The 17451-nt window shown below is 44.4% G+C and overlaps 1 protein-coding gene across 1 annotated transcript in view; it reads right to left on the minus strand.

Moving 5' to 3' along the window:
- Positions 1-972: 972 nt before the first annotated feature.
- Positions 973-17451, minus strand: part of cntnap2a (contactin associated protein 2a) — a 322047-nt gene continuing 305568 nt past the window's right edge. Inside the window, exons 22-24 of the mRNA XM_048977149.1 lie at positions 5614-5844; positions 2937-3011; positions 973-2821 (exon numbers count right to left, since the gene is read on the minus strand). Of these exons, the coding sequence (XP_048833106.1) occupies positions 2622-2821; positions 2937-3011; positions 5614-5844 (506 nt within the window). The 3' untranslated portion in view covers positions 973-2621. The remainder of the gene's footprint in view (positions 2822-2936; positions 3012-5613; positions 5845-17451) is intronic.

Below are 17451 nucleotides of genomic sequence, written 5' to 3' on the forward strand. Positions count from 1 at the left end.
ACTGATTTAAGTAAGTCGTCCGGGATTTCTGAAGCCTTTACTATGGTACCACCTGCAAGGGATCCGCCTGAGCTGGCATAGGTGTGATCCTGCAGTGAGTTCTCTAGTGTCTTAGGAAAGTGCACTTGTGCTGCCTTGAATCAGGGCCGTATTGACGCAGAACTCGTATCCTGTTATGAGATCTTGGTGGAGATTGGCAGGGCTGAGCAGCTGGAGTGACATCCTGAACTGGTCATAACTAAACCATTGGATGGGGGTGGGGATGTACATCAGGGTACCAGGGTACCACATCTGCTGTGGTACCAGGTGGTACTCCTGATGCAGAAGGTCTGTGTGTGGGTGTGTGATATCAAATGGCAGGCATGCCTCTGCCGCCGTGAGAGTTTTACTTACACAGAATTGTTCTGAGGGTAGAACGAAAAATGATTGCTTCAGAAAGATAATCAATCAGATTGTAACGGAGGTGGGGCCAAGTATATGTAGGAGGCGGGACTAAGACATCTGATTGGTTGGACCCACCTCCTCTACAATGTGATTAGTTATCTCCTTGAACCAATCTTATTTCATTCTGTCCTCAGAAAATGCTTTCTGTAAATAAAACACCCATGAGCTGCCTCTACCAGGGCAGAGAAAAGAACAGACACACACAGCTCAGCCAGTGCATTCTAGAAAGAAAAGGGAAGCTGTGCCCCCATTTTACCCATATAAACCTAGGGGGGTTCAGCGCTTGTGGGAGTTTCAGAGAAATAACCAATCATATTGTAAAGGAGGTGAGTGAAAACAATTAGGGGAGACCTCTGATTGGTTGGTCTTGCCTCCTCTAGTTACTTGGATGCACCTTCTGTTCAATCTGATTGGTTATCTCTTTGAACCAATCATTTTTCCTTCTGCCTTCAGATGATTTTGGTTTAGTAAAATTCCCATGCTCGTTGCAGTGTGAATGGCGCATTGTCCACCAAACAAGAACACTAGATGAAAACATTTATTGACTGCTAATGATACGTGCTGCAATAGTCATTTTGCCTTGCTATCCCATGCTACCATGCCCATCCATTGCAATTGACTTGAAAACACATCCACTTTTCAATAGCACAGGTCCATGAGCACTGAGAGCTTTGAGGGTGTTCCCGGGAATGACAGGGAAATATGCGGGTGGGGATGGACCTCCTTACAGGTATGGCATGCAAGACAGGATGGGTTTGTAGTGTCACAGTGATGCTAATTAATATCCACATTTTACTCAAGTTTTGGTAAATTCTGGAACTGGAACTTTGGAATGGCAAATATTTCATGTACCTCTTAGACGGCTAAGTTAATTTAGATGATGGAATAAAATAAAACAATAATGTGAGGCCTCTAAGCTCAATTTCTCTCCAATCTTCACTTGTACAGCGTCTGCTGAGATATATTACACCAGTTTTGTCTACAACATTCTTACTGTCAGAACTTGAGGTTCTGGCCAAATTCAAGGAGATCTAGATTTTCAGGTATGGAGCCACTCGTTTATCCAACAACAAGAGAAATAACTAGGGTGGTAAAATTCATGCAGATGGTCCACAGACACAATGAAACTGAGTATAACGCAAATGTGTAAAGTAAATATAGGCAGACAATACAAAGAAACACTTCTTTGAATAAATAAAAATTGAACTTGTCAAATTCTGATAGATCGGTATCAGAAGGGAGAACATTTCCATTAATAAATGACTCTCACATGTCCTATATAAAACACTGGGCCCTTTTTGTCTTTAACTTCTCTGAACCCCTTATACTTGTATGGTGTTAAACCACAGAAAGGTCTAAGTGGCTGAATTCCAAAGCAGGGTGGATTATGCCAATTAAACCTGCTAGGTACTGAACTTGTCCACTTTCTTGGTTCATGTGTGACTGTGGAACTTGGTACACAGTTTCTCTAGTTGTGTAAACATCGCAAAAAGTCTAAAGAACGACACTTTCACATAAATAAAAAAACATCTTAAAAAACTATTTTTGGCAAATAAAAAGTGCACCATCTATAGGAAAAGGATTTTTCTCCGAAGACAGAATCAGTGATGTTTGCTGGATGAACCTAATGACAGTTCAACACCACCTTGAACCAAGCAACCATATTTACCTTTCAGAACTGACCAGTATCTATACGAATAAAATGTAGTCCTGTATGTGCTATAAATCTCTATTTTCCACATGTATCATTTGCAAAATAAAAATATTCAGCATCTCCCTGCTGGAAAACCTCTTACTGTACTGTTCTCTGTACTGAAAACTCACTCGGAAGCTTCTGGAAGAAAGCAAATGTGCGATGTGTATCTAAGATGCTTAGGTGTGAAATGAATAATAGAGCACTGCAGATCCATCCGGTGGCGACTGGATGTGCTTACAATGTGACACGAATACTGATATGACACCTCAGACTCCCAAACACGCCGTAAAATTAAAGATAGGCCGGCCACAATACAAAGTCGCTCAATAGGGAAAACTCAGCATTCCTCAAATTTTCCGCTCGTCCCAATCTTCAGAAGCTGATTGGAAAGTGTGCAGAGTTTTTGAAGCCCACCCCTGCCCCCCCGGCCTATGTACACGTTCTTCTCTCTCTCTCTCTCTCTCTCTCTCTCATTGTCCTCTTAGATGAACCACTCCTTCTTGCTCTCGTCTATGGTCTCCGTGAAAGTGGGGTCATGGCCCATGATGGCGGCATCGGCGTTGTCCGCGGTCTCTGCCCCCTTCGCCTCATTGGTGTGGTAGGTGCCTTTGTGACGGAACATGTAGCGGATCAGGAACACCAGCGTGCAGAGGATTGTGAAGATCACCACGGCGATGACACCTGCACGGGAGGGAGGATGGAATCAAGTCATTTGTCTTCATCGGACAACGTATCAGATGATATTGCTGTTCAGTCACCAGATAAAACTGGACATTCGATACAGAATTAAACCCACCTCCAATTATTGCAGAATTCCTGTTCACTCCATCGGGAATAACCCGTTCCTCATTGAATGGGAAGTCAGCACCAGCTGAAAAGAAAAACATATTTCTGTTTTTTTTCAAACAATTTTCTCTCAAAAATGATATTCTAAGTCATTCTGAATACCATGTAATTTTCTCACTCAGGAAATTTCAACCAAGCTGTCACCTGACTTACAGCTTCAGACCTGTGAATAGAAAGTCCGCTTTATGTCTCACAGAAGGAGCATATCAGGATGTAATGGTGAGTCACAAACACTGACTTCCTGTCTACAAATCCTCGGCTAGCGTCAGTCCTGTGGTCACATAGATGCCATTGCTTTATAGGTAGTCAAAAGCATTACGGACTAAAATCAACACAGAGCCTGCGCTACACTGAGTTGTGCGATTATCAGAAAACCTGACTGAACAACCTCCGCAGGCTTAACCCATGAAAGAACATAACAAGGCAATTAGTTATTGTGTTCCCTCTATTTATTTTAAGAACCAAGCCTGTCCAGACTGCAGAAATTCACATCTGATTAGCAGCGAAAGAAATCACTGCCAGACGGTCTGTGGGGAGTATGTCATGGGTGGAGTGGGTGGGGGGTGAATCAGAGTGGCATTCTGGGTATTCAGCAATGCAGAGAAAGCGAGGGATGGGCAGTGATGGAGAACCAGGCTTTAATCTCTCTGCCGTCTGACATTCCAAAGCCAACCCAAACCAGAGGGGGGGCTGTGGGGTATGACAGCCCTCTGTGGCTTTTTAGCAGTGTTTGGATGAAACGGAGTGCGGTCGTTCCTTTAACCGTGGCGGGAAAGGAATGCAGCCTTAACAGAGACTTGGGTATCATCCAGACCCTGCTGTGGCTCAGTCACATGAGAGCCACAAGAAATGGGTGTGGCTTTAAAGTATATCTGTCAGCGGAACGCGGCTTACATGGCCAGTCACATGAGAGCCACAAGAAATGGGTGTGGCTTTAAAGTATATCTGTCAGCGGAACGCGGCTTACATGGCCAGTCATATGCCATGTGTTTATTTAAGTGTCACTTGTCACTAGCTGGCTGAACCATGGGGAGGAAAACAGAGCATGTCTGTGCATCACGCCTCCTAATTAAGTATCACAATACTGTAATTACCCTCACGTGCTATGGAAATGTCCAGCGAGAACACATCTGGTGTGAAATGTCATCCTAACACCTCTTGGGCGGAGTATAACCTTCAGGGCTGCAGGGCGACGCTTTTAACATTCGTCTCTTTACGGAAACATGCATCACATCCCACAAGAACTTAAAAATGTCAGCAAGGAGCTACGGGCTGCCCGTGACTAAGGCGAACTGACTTAAGTAGACCTGTGCAAAAAAATATCCAAGATACATCCAGTTTACAGAAACGCTAATGTATGAAGGTGACATTTTGCCATAACATTTGTTGAATGTTATGGTAAATCCGACTTACGTTAAATTTGACTTACGTAATGGTTTGTGGAACAGGTTGCTTATGTCAGTCAAGGACTGCCTGTATATGAAGCAGTGAATGAGCAGGTGTGAGTCTGCACCCGGTCCACTTAGTGCCAGGGCTGCGGGCTCTCCAGGCCAAGAGCAGGAGGAGAACACAAGCGAGCTCTCCAGCACGCTCCCGCCGCCAGCTCTTATGAAGCGCTAACGCTCCCATGGGTAAGATGCTGGCCTTGACCCAAGCTCACAGAGTCAAGCACAGGCCAGGACTGCACTAATCCGCCACACCGACCTGTCACCCACAACCCAGGTGACTGCAGGGCATCCGCTTCATAAATCTTGTGCCAGCAACAGTGCATTCGAAGGCTTGTGGAACACAGAGCGCAAAAAACAAAAAACTTCGCACAAGCAGTAGGAAAAAAACATATAACCACAATCGGACCCCTACAGAAAGAGAGAGAGATTTAGGAACTGTGCTTAGCCATGTTGAATTACGAATGAGTACCTGGGTTCTAACTGCAATGCAAACAGCGCATAACACAATAAAGCTAATAATGTGTTGCTATAAACTGCGACATCAACAGGGAGACAGAAGGCTACAAATCTTCTGTCTTAGGCAAATGCTTCACTGTGCAGCTCATATCGATCAATAGGACTGCAGCAGACTTCTAAGGGGAACATTGCCGGCTAAGCAAAGGAAACTAGGTACTGCAGAGATGCTATTAATAATCCACCCGTCACCGTCATAAGGGCCAGACAAGCTTCAGCCTCACAAATTAAGACAGAAAAAATGATGAACGTATGTTTGATTGATTTAACTCAGTTGAGCGTGTAACAGTCAGAGATGTAGAGTGGTTTGGGTTGGGTAGCATTTTTCAAACAATCAATGACAAGGGACGGTAGCGTGCAGGTCACGCGGTGCACCAAAGCTGTGACATTTGCACAACAAAATGCTTTTCAGACAGCAAAATTACTCTGGATACTCTGAGGTAAAGATACCAGCCCCTACCCACAGTCCACAGCTGAAGATGGAGCTACTATCAGCCCAAATGGCGTTTAGAACAACCAAAATATCCAAATGGCTGAAAAGTGGAATTTCAACACAAACAACAACCTTGTTTATATACCACAACTTGTGCTGTTAGATAATGAATCAGAAAACTCCTACCTGAATGAATGAGAATGAATGAATGAATGAATGAATGAGACTCCTACCTGAGTCCAGGCGCCAGGGGTCTGTGGCGGCAGACATTGGTGGGATGGTGAGAGGGGAGGCCCCGCAGTTAGATTCCACCAGCTTCCCTTGAACGGAGACGGGGGCGGTAATTCGTGACCTCAGGGCAGCTTTCAGGGGGGCAATGTCGTTGAACTGCACCCGTGAAAAACAGCCCACAAAGCCTGGCGTGTTATACCTCTCGATCAGAACGGGGTCGATGTGACCAGTTTCTGCAAGGGGGGAGGGCAAGACAAGCGAGGTAAGCCAAATCGAAAATCCAACAGGGTAGGTCAACTAGCCCAAACACATCGGCTGTCGACCGAACCACGTCTTCGCGATCTGCACCAACGGAATGGACTTGGGTGAAATGAGGAAACTGATGCGACTGGCCTACTGATGTATCACTTACCATGTGGTGCCAATTCATAATCTCTTACCATCAGATTGTCCTCAATTGATCTATACGCATTTCATATTAGTTTTCTGTGGCCCTGCCCCTGACAGGAATCCAATTACACCACCATAAGGGACTGGCTGCTTCATGGGCATATGTAACTTGTGTAGATGTTACCTCAAAAGGTCTAAAGCCCTGGAAAAGGCTCCAACATTAGCATGTGAATGACCTATTGTCTGTTGACAGGAAAACACTTCTGCGCATTGCAAATTGCATCTTGTCTGGCTGTCGTATTATAATCTACTTGAGGGAAAAAGACAAAAGGGGCGCATGAGCTGCATCTCATTTTCAGGCTTTTAGCATATATACTTCTGTTGAAGACAAAATGTGAATAATTATCATTCTCCCTCACAAGCAGACAGGGAGACAGCAAGGACTGCACTGATCTTCCAACCCCTTATCCTGTCCCAGGCAGCATCTGGGATGGGATGGGATGCCAGTCCATTGCAAGGCGCATGCACACACACACACACACACACACACACACACACACACACACACACGCACATGTGGGGTATACCTATCCTTATGGGGCCCACTCATTCACTTCTATGGGAAAAATGCTAATGCTAACTATGACAACCTTAACCTGACAACTATACCCACCCTGCCCTAACCATAACCATAAGTAACCAAGCAAAATACAAGAGTTTTTGCATTTTTAGTTTTTTGATAGCAGTCACTGATTTTTATAAAATAAAGTTTTCCCTTATGGGGACCAGGAAACCGGTCCCCATAAGGGAAAAAAAAACGGATATTTATCATGTTATGGGGACATTGTGTCCCCATAAGGATAGGTATACCCGCTCACACACACACACACTCTCACACACACACACACACACACATTTGTATTCAATCCCAACAATGACGACCTCAACCCCTACCCATCCTTAACCTTAACCATAACTAACCAAACAAAATGCAAGCCTTTTGGCATTTTTTTTGATTGCAGTCATGGATTTATAAAAATGAGTTCCCTCTTGTGAGGACTGAAAAAATGGTTAGAACAATGTCAAAATAACAGGTTTTTATCACAGTGTGGGGACATTTGCACATAACCCCCCCCCCACACACACACACACACACACTTTAGGCTTAACTAGCAGCAGTCTTTGGATTCTACATGCAAACCCTCATGACGCAGTGAGAATTCCATACACACAGAGCCGAGGTACAGGGGGTGCGAGACTACGGCCCCCCCTCCTGCCACCATGCCACCAGTCTAATTCATCATTTCCTTTTTTTGTCTCATCCATTCCTAGTTTCGTATGTGACTTTTCCCCTTTTCCTCCGTTTCCCAGGTCAGACCAGTCCAATAATATTTCTCAGCCTTGTCGACTTGCAGATCAGCAACACCAGCCCATGTACGCATTGCATCTGCACTAGTATTTTCAGTTCTCTCTGCCATTGGTGCCAAATATGATTCATTCACATGAATGAGACAATATATCCTTTTTCCTGATTGATGGGGGGGGGGGTCCCATCAATAGCATTTTTTGAGCTGGGGGGGGGGGAATGCAATGTGTATTGAAATACAAGACAAATCACATATTTTCGTGGATCGATACATGAATGCATTTTATTTTTCAATACAGGGCAGCCCTGTTATAAAACCTTGGCGTTCTGTGGCCCAGCGGGAACATTAGGGGTTGGGAAGCCCTAATATAGAGGATGCTGATTTAATCAGACTTCATTGTCACCCACATGACACCTGTGGTCATACGGGTCACTGAAAACGCTGAATGGGCTTGGCTTGTGGTTGCTCAGTAAGAGATGGATGAGACACATCGATTAAGTTCCCTGGCTGGTGGGCCTCAAAAGAATTCTCTTTGTAGTGTTCCCTGATTGGTGGTTTTCAATTTCAGTTGAGTTCCCTTTATAGCATCGCCCGACTGATCATTCAGTTTCACTGTTGTTCTTTTCAATTACACAATGGTGTATTGCATTTTGTTAAGGCAAAGTCTGTTAACCATGCCAGGTCGACTAGAGAACAGTTCTGGTCAGCTTGTGAGACTGTAGGTTAGAACCAGACCTTTCACTCAAAATTCAACTATAAAACAGGGTTCTGGGTTTCAGGAATAAATGATCCTTCCTTAGTTTCTTATATAAAATTTTCTCACTTGGTTTTAAATAATCACTCCCAATTGGAAACATAAACGAATCCAAGTTTCCAAGATGGCATCCATCACACTCTGGAATCATTACACAATTGCAGTGAAGAGGTTATGTATGAACACCTGAGAAATAAATCAGTGCTCCGGACCTGATTCTCAGCACTGGCACACATTTCCATTCTAAATCAACCCAAGCAATTCATTATAAAACGCTGACCACATGGACAGCAGAGAAACCGCTCCCAGTGCAAAGTGATTGAATCTGCTGTGGTGCACTCTGATATACACCAAGTTTGACACAGCGCTTTCCTTTAATTCTGATATGATTATAATATTTATAAACCCCCCTATAGATACCCCAGTCGTGAAACAACGGGAACCTTTGGTCTGCATTTCTGGTCCTAATTTATGGAGAAGTGCTAATTATTTTTTTTTTACCCTGGGGACTGTTGATTATGCAGAAGTCTGCTGATTCAAAGTGGGGGGGTCCCCGACCCACAAGCCTGTCTGAACTCTAAATTCGCAAATTCTAATCAGAACTGTTGTGGGGGAAAAAAACACATTTTAAACCTTGAGGAAGCCAGCAGCATTCATTTTTAATTTTGCTGGTGTGTGGAATACATTAATTCAGATTAAAACAAATTGGACATCTGGGGTCTTCGTCCATCCCCCCCACAGGTGCAAAACGCTGGCTGATTAATTGTTCGACGGCCCTGATGTATGCACTGGCTGAATGGGGGGACACACTAGAGGGGAGGTGAAGGTGATATAGGGGTGGGTGGAGGTCGTCGGGGGGTTGGGGAGAGATTAAAAGGGGTTACCATGGAAACAAATAGATGCTTATCATGCCGGAGAGTGACAAACCCTCAAGAATGGACAAGTGTGAAAATGAGAACTTCAGGCAAAGCATTAAACTGGCATTTCGCGACTCTTGTGCATGAAGCGTAGCTAGTAGCCTTGTTAGTAACATGGAACCTATTCTGCTGCCATTTAGGCATGCGAAACGAAGCCTGGGTCATGTTTCCGTTTGTCGGGGGACGTCTTCTCTTTTTGTATAACTGCATGATGGTTCTGAATGGTAATGAACACCAGCAACCCTTATAATGGCCGTCAGGCAAGCGGTGGCAAGACTAACGGAGGAACCCTACCGAGCTGCCAGCGGAGACTCTGTCAGGGAGTGACCTGTGCCCCTTTCCCTGTAAGGAATGGCACGTTTGGTCAGCGTCCCCCTGGGGAAGATTGTCATTTCTGACCCCCGGGTAGAACCCTCTGCCGCCTACTTTCTCCCCAGCATCACCGCGCCTACCCGGGGCATGGAGGCAGCCAAGTGGCAGTGCGGGACAGGATTCGGGAAGAGCCAGTGAGAGGCAGAAGGGCAAGCTGAGAGGGCGCGCACAAGTTAACGCCTGGCGCACACTGTTCGCCACGTCTGCGGGCACCACACTGAATCCTGATTGGACGTTAGATGTGCTTTAAAAACCCAGGAGGAGCTATAATCTATTACAAAAGTGAGAGAAGATGTGGAAGCCTTGCACAAATTCCTGCGGCACACACGCTCCCCAGCCCCCCCCCCGCCCCCATTCACACATCCACAAACCCCCTTTACTGCAGAAAACGATGGCTGCCGTTACCTCTCCGTGCGACTCCTCATTCAGCTCCGTTCTCCCCCTCTCTGCCTGCTCTCCTTGTCTTCCCGCGGCTCGTTGACGCTGCCTGATGCGACTGCCCCGTGCCTCCCGTTAGCTCTGCCTCCGCCTGAATGCTCTCCGCCTCAGAATGCAGCGTGCACGTCCGCTACAGCCCCGCCTCCTGGGAAAGCCTGGATCCCGGATGCGGATCGGGAGCGGGCTCACGTCGAGCCAGCCAAACCCCTGCTAGCAGCTCGGTGTAATGCATAGCTATGCGGCCCAAGTGGCTTCCAGCAGAACCAAACAGCCTGAACAAATTTTGTTTTTATCCTGCACTAATACCAAAAATAAAATGCAGATCTTGTCATTCTCAGAAATGTCAGTCATTGATGAACAGTAGCTACACTAAATAGTAAACAGGATATTTGGTGATATTTTTGATTATCCTTCATTATTTATATGATTACTCGCATTAATTCTGCGCTGCCAAGCTCTGGCCTTTCACGGTATAACTCCTGATCCCCGCTGCAGTCAGGCTGATATCATGTGACCACTGGCTTGTTATATGACCTTTAACTGAAAGTAAATCTCCCTTTGTGGCTGCCTAGTCGGGCATTTTAGAACAGGGTGATCGGAGTCATCAAGGCAGGATGACGGGACACGCAGTCACGCTGTGCGGCCCCCACCCTGATGCTGGGGGGCACAGATTCCAGAAGCTTCAGAGTGACCTGTATTTTCATCACAGCTTCTGATCTCTTTAATAAACCCCATGATGCTTATATTTAAATTCTGCATGATTTATTCAACGGGTACGAGTCATGATTCTGAACAATCGCTGTACTCAGAAAACCCTCGTTAATGACGCGTGATTTCTGACCTATCCATTAATGCTGACTGACATTTATGAATATTATAAACGTGATTTTCTTAAACCTGCCTGTATACATGTTCTTCAACACATGCAGGATTATCATTGTGGGGACTTCCCATGGACTCTCACTTTCACAATTCCTAAAAAGAGCTCCACAAATTAGTAAAATATACAAGATTTGCTGACAAAAAAAAAAGAATCGGGCACGTTTAGTTCAGCATTTAAAAAATGGCATTTTGCCAAATAGTCTTCAGTGCTTCCTATCCTTGTTTTTATTCCTGCTTCCCTTCCTATCTTCTTTATTCATTTTGGGAGAAGTATTCCCAATAGATTCGGAAAATGTCACATGCTGCTGTATGACAGCCTGAGGGGAGCCTCATACACTGGATAAGGGGCGGGGCTATGCAAATTAGTCTGGACCACAATGATATCACTCTACAAAGATCAATGGTGGCTCATTTGTCCATCCAATCACATTTAAAGGTGTGCCAGTCACGGGGAAAGGTACCCTAACACACTTATATGTTCAGTAGATCAGTGATGTTATGAGAGCCTAAAGGGGAGCGTCATACACTGGATAAGGGGCGGGGCTATGTAAATTAATCTGGACCACGACACTACGACACAAAGATCGTTGGCAGCTCATTTGTCCATCCAATCACATTTAAAGGTGTGCTAGTCATGGGGAAAGGTATCCTAACATTCTTACATGTTCAGTTGATCAATGATGTTATTTTAAAACACAGTTTATTAATGTATTCTGTAGATGATTTTCAGCTTATTTTATTTGTTGACACACAATATTTACTTAAATTAAGTGCTCCCCATCTGTGCCCGACCTAGTATGAAAAAGCATAAGTATTCACTTTTCATAGTCCCTGTTGAAAACAGTGATCTCAAGGTAAGATTTAAATGACTTTAATTCCGCCGGGATTCCTATGACACCTTAGAGGAAAATCCAGGCGATGAATGCCGACGGTGGAGGAACGGTCAGCTAAATTCCACCCATGATTTAAGACCAGGGGGGTCTGCCGGCCCCAATATAGAGGTGGGAACGGAAGGCTTTCATCGGGCAAGGTGCTCGGATCTTTCAGATGACAGGTGAAGATGAATTGCATGGCAGCTGAACATATGGGAAGCGGCTTCTAAACATTAAAACACATATGTGACCCGTGCTGGCAAAACGAGCTGGAATGAGGAATTTTTCAAAATGGAGTCATTATTATTTTTAGATTTTTAAAACCTTCAAAATGGTGTATGGTTTGTTGGAATCGGACAAAAAATGACCGAGTTGCATCCGTTAGAATTTGTTTACATCAACATGGCTTTATAAAATCGAGTTCTATTGGTTCAGAGTGATGTCATTGGAAATTCTATGCAAATTTTTAGAAAGTAGGCGACCCTCGCTTCACGGTGATACCAAACAATCGGTGGGGGGAGTCCCAGTCATGCCGCGAGTTAGTGGAGAAAAACACAAATTTTTTTCTAAGAAAATTTAAGATAAAGGACTAATTTCTGAAGACAAAGAAAATTGGGATCGATAGATGATGACTTAATGGACTCATTTTTTGGAAAATCTCAATTTCGACGAAAATTTACTTCTTTTTAAACATTTTTGACTCTAGCTCATAATTAGCTTGTGCGAATTCCGACTCATTTTGCCAGCACAGGTCACATATGTGTCTGTGCGACGGAATCTTATTGTAGTGTTAGCAACAGCAAAGGTGAGGACCCTTAAGAGTGGAGAGGTTCTGCATAAATTATAAGTGTTGCTGAATATAGCACGCTTATTTAAGCATTGCCCCTTGCAGTACAATGTCACAGCACTTTATTAACACTGAAATGGGCACCGTTAGTGACAATGTCAATTAATCTGCAGCACAAGGTATTCCTGAGATATCAGAAATATACTCATCATCATCAGTCAGGGTATTACGTTTGCGGTAGACTACACACAGATTTTTTATTGAAAACTTCAGCTATTCAGCCTTTAATTAGGGTGCCGACATGAACAAATCTAGTATTTTTAACACATGACAAATGCAGCTCACTCAGCAGTGTGAAAAGCAGGCCGCGTAAGTGGGGAGCCGGCAGCTTAAATGTTCGCAGAGTACTTTATTATATCGCAGATGATCACAAAGGCCTCACGACCGCCTCGCGGTCTTTGTGGCACGTGCAGATATGACCCACTGTGGAAAATCCACCTGGCTCAGCAGAGACTCTCCCCCTTCTCTTTCCATCAGGTTGCTTTGACACATTTGTATTTATTTTCATATGACAGTTAAATGGATACGTGGGGCACCCTGCAGACCACGGGGAACTGCACAGGCATTTCCTGTTCTTAACCAAGCTGCGTTAGCGGCACGGCTTTGCGAAAGATGCACGGAGTGATAGAGAATGACAGACAGACTCAGCTGGGTGAAATGCATCAGCTCGGTCCAAGAGCGCCGCTGTGCATTGCTGATGTGTCTTTCCTTGGAACGGTGCCTGGTAGATTTTCTTACAGCGAGGTTAAAAGGTGTTCTATATTCTGCTGTACAATTCAAAGATATTTCTCGGTTTACTTTGAAATGGATTTCTTTCCTCTCTGCGGCACACGGTTTCAGATGGATATGGGGGAGACGGCCAGGCTTTGCATGTCTAAGCGCTCGTGCTGTTAAAGATGTGTATCTTGATGCCTTCCAGATGGTGGTCATCTATAGGTTATGTGGTTATCTGCCCTGATCTCTCCCCCAAAATAACAGGTGATACCCACACAGCTGTGCTGGTTTGTCCATCGACAATTTTTTTTTTTGTGCTTCTGTTTAAAATTCTCAGCTTTAGTTAGTTGAAGGTGAAAATCAATTTAAGGAAGACCCAGTGCCTCCGAATTTGAGGCTTTGTTCATGTCTGCTGGCTCTGCTTCTGCGAGGTCACTGCCTTTGTTCACCCCTCACTGCATGCCATGATTTCACTGGATAACAGATACTGAATACTGATATAATTACACAATAGTGCCAATTAATATAATGTGCATAACTAATAGTACCCAACATGTAAATAATTATTGAATTTCATTATTTAATTTTTGGAATTGCTTTCATGTATTAATACATAGTTTCCCTATAACATCATGCAATTACATGTTGTTTCCCTATAAGAGCATAACCATATCCGTCCACACATCCTTCTTCCATAACTACCCATTCAGTAGAGGGCACCGGAAAACTCCAGCTTAACCCTGGAAGCCTAGGGTATGACGTAGAGGAACAAGCTGGACATCTTGGAAACGAATAACATGAGTATGTAAATTGATTCATTGGAAATGATAAAAATGTAGGTTCAGCAAACAGCTTCAGAGCAATAGTGTTAGAGAGACTTCAAAGCTGTGAGGTAGCTGAACTCTGAGAGATTTATTTCTGGAAATGGTGAGACGATACAACAATGGAATCAAACACAAGCCCTGGGCGACCATCTATGCAGCGGGAGCACTGCCAGCGGTGCAGAATGATCTCTGTGTCCTTTACACACTGCAGTACATGACAGGTGTCCTGATTTTCCTAGCATTAGAGGAAATTTACAAATTCAGGCTGGCTGTCCAACCCCGCTCAGGTGACAGTAACGGGGCTCGCTGGTGAGCGCCAAATGCAGATCAGCAGGACCGACATGCCACAGGTCGATTTAATTACCAAGAGTGCTTTCCTGCAATTTACGCAATTCATGCGTTTTACCCACAATCGAACTGTCAGAGCCCCCGCTGCCCTCCCCCATTACCGTTTCATTTGCTCATCAAGCCAAGCTGCCTCTGGTAACCGGTGCTGTGGTGCCAGACCCCAGGACGTTATTCTTAAAATGCTTTAAAATTCCCTTGAATGAAGCCCAGGCGTTATTAAAAAATGATTTTCCAGCACCTGGTAGGCTCTCCCTCGGATGGTACTTATGTTCTCATTTATGGAAACAAGTTGACCTTGGAATTTTCACCCTTATTTGACAGCATCTGGTAGGTGTTGTGCGAGTATGAGAACGTGACCTGCAGTATTAATGGCGATTTGCAGAGCTGGTATTGGGTGAGTGACAGGACAGCCCATTCCTTTTGACTTGGGCTCACTGTGTACTTCTGGGATGACAGTTCCACCTTACCCCCCCCCCCCCCACAGAGGTCTGTGGAGTAACAACACAGTTGTTTCCAAGCTGACAGAAACCCTTAGTTCTCAGGAGAATTTGAGCCTGTTTGCCACTCCTGCTTTCATCTCTGCTACAGAGGCAGGCTGACATCGTGCCCCGGGGTATCATATTTAGGACCAAACGGCTCTTTGGCATGGACGTGGCAAGCTAAAAATGCCAGGAGCGAGCTCCATCCAACCGCTCGTCTTCTCATGGCTCACCTACTCAATCGGTAAGCTGGTCCCTATCGTATTCTAATTTATTCATGTCTCTCATTCGAAATCATCGGTCAACCACGCCAAAAGTACCTGTAAGAAGAACAGTTACGGATTCACAGTTACGAAGAGGCTTAATTTACTGTATTCTAATCCATCTTTTGAAATGCAAATATTGGGAAGCCTGGCTCACTGAATCACTGAAATAGAAAATTACAGACAATCTAAATTAGAGGCACCAATACAATCAACCACATGGAGATACGACCTACGAATGTGTGTTTTTTTCAAGAGAAATTCAGCAGACAAAAAACTTTGGTGGGTCATAAGTGAATCCATCCGCGCATAACAGCCAGGTGGCGACAACAAAGAAACTCGACGCAAGGGTTCTCTCTATTAGCATGGGGAAGGCAGAGCAGGCGATGCCGGTTACGGAGTGGATGCACAATCAGTAGGGCCTGCTCTTCGAGACGATCTTAAACATGTGGGTAACTCGGTGCTCGCCTCCAGTAGTGCTCCTGTCGGCGAGTCACCGAATGTGCTTCTTGTTTCACACTGCTCCAAAGCGCTCCCACTAGTCTTACACCTCTTCTTCTCAAACATGCTTGGCTCCTGCGTTGTCACGAGCTTCCACCCACTGTCAGAATTCCAGTGACATCACTTGTTATTTATGATGGCAATAAGGAGAACTAATCTCGGACTTGTCAGAAACATTGCCAGCGAATATCTGTTACGGATACAGTGCAACTACTATACTGTAAGAGATATAACTGACTAAACGCAGAGATGCGAGACACAAACCCAATGACAGATTGAGCACTGATGAGTCAACCTAAATGAAGCCACTATTCTGTGGGGCATTTTCTAGACAAGAAGATTTATTAATTAGAGTCAAATTAAGGACATTTCTATCCATGTTAATGACTCTTCTGTTTTCCCTTCACTTTCTCTCTCATTTTTCAAATATCTTCTTCTTAAAACGGCTCACTATTGACAGCAATTTTTGATATCATCTTACAGGCAGGCTGGCAACCTCTGCATATTCCGTCACAGACTTCGCCCTCATCTCTATGCATGAATTCATGCTGGATTACTCACAAATTTCATAAACACCAAGCAAACGTCAGCCCCCCGTGCTCAGCGCCTGTAAGGCACTGTTCCCGCTTCTCGCTTATCAAACATGCTTCATTGCCGCTCCTTTATTCCCACACCGCGTGCTGCAGAGGGACAGGCCGCTGCCACAGCCTACAGCAGTGTGTTCCTTCACCATGGTAACGCAAAGTCAAAGGTGCTCATAGGCGCCGCCGTCGCTTAACGGGGAGAAGCGGATCGAAGGTTCTCCCGTCTGTACAGAAACGATCGCTGGGCAAAAGATACCCTGCTGAGGTGGTTAAAGGCTTCGTTGATCATTGTGGAACATCACTGGACTGCATATTCACTACTCTCAGTCACACATTACCTTTGGCTTAAAGATCTAAGCTTTGTTCAACACAAAAACAGCATTTAATGAGAAGATGCCTGTTTTAAAGCTGCCAGAACCTTTGAGAAGTTGCATAATGGCAACACAAATTTAGCAGTGTCTTGACACATGTCATAAAATGAGGCTTAAAAGCTTTCTCTGAGACAGGGGTCTACATTCCTATTTTTATTTTTGTTCAGTAGCGGGTAGCAGACAGACTGTCAGTATTTTCTGATTGACCAAATGCTAAGGTCCATAACACTCTCAGCGTTGCCAGATTGGGTGAATCTGCTGCATCCGTTTCTTTGGGAGTCTGGGCGTCAACTAAGTGTAGAGGTGACCCACAATGTTGAGAGTTTTATGGCATGCCCTAATATCCACACCACCTATGCGCACAACAAGTAAAGGACATATAATATTTTCTTCTATATATTTCTTTTAAAAGTAAGTTTTTTATGCTACCCAAAACAGGCAGCTATTTAATCTGTCGCCCAGAAGAGGTAGCTATTTCATTTCTCATCAGAGAATTTCTCAGCCGACCATATTCTCTGTCATTCATAAATTTGCCTTTGACCTCATTTCTTTCCGGATAAATTTACCATCATTTATGATAAAACCACAGGCTATATGTGATACAGATTCACAGTAGAAATTGAAATTGATTTCATTTTAATCGATGGCCTGCAGATTTTTTTCTGAGCCTTGATTTTAGATAGAAACTGATGATTGAAAAACAAAAGTATACAATCATGTTCGTATTTTATTTCCCTGTCATTAATAAGGAAAGAGATTACATTACTTAACAGCATGGCGGCTTTAAATAATATCCTGGGAAATGACAGGCAGGGAAAGCAAACTTACATTGGTTAACTTATTCAGTAACTGGTAATAAGCAGCATTTATGGTGTGACACTGATGTGACGTCTTGTGCAAGGGAATGCAAATTGGCG

The sequence above is a fragment of the Brienomyrus brachyistius genome, chromosome 15 (genome assembly GCF_023856365.1).
Source record: "Brienomyrus brachyistius isolate T26 chromosome 15, BBRACH_0.4, whole genome shotgun sequence".
Lineage (NCBI taxonomy): Eukaryota > Metazoa > Chordata > Actinopteri > Osteoglossiformes > Mormyridae > Brienomyrus > Brienomyrus brachyistius.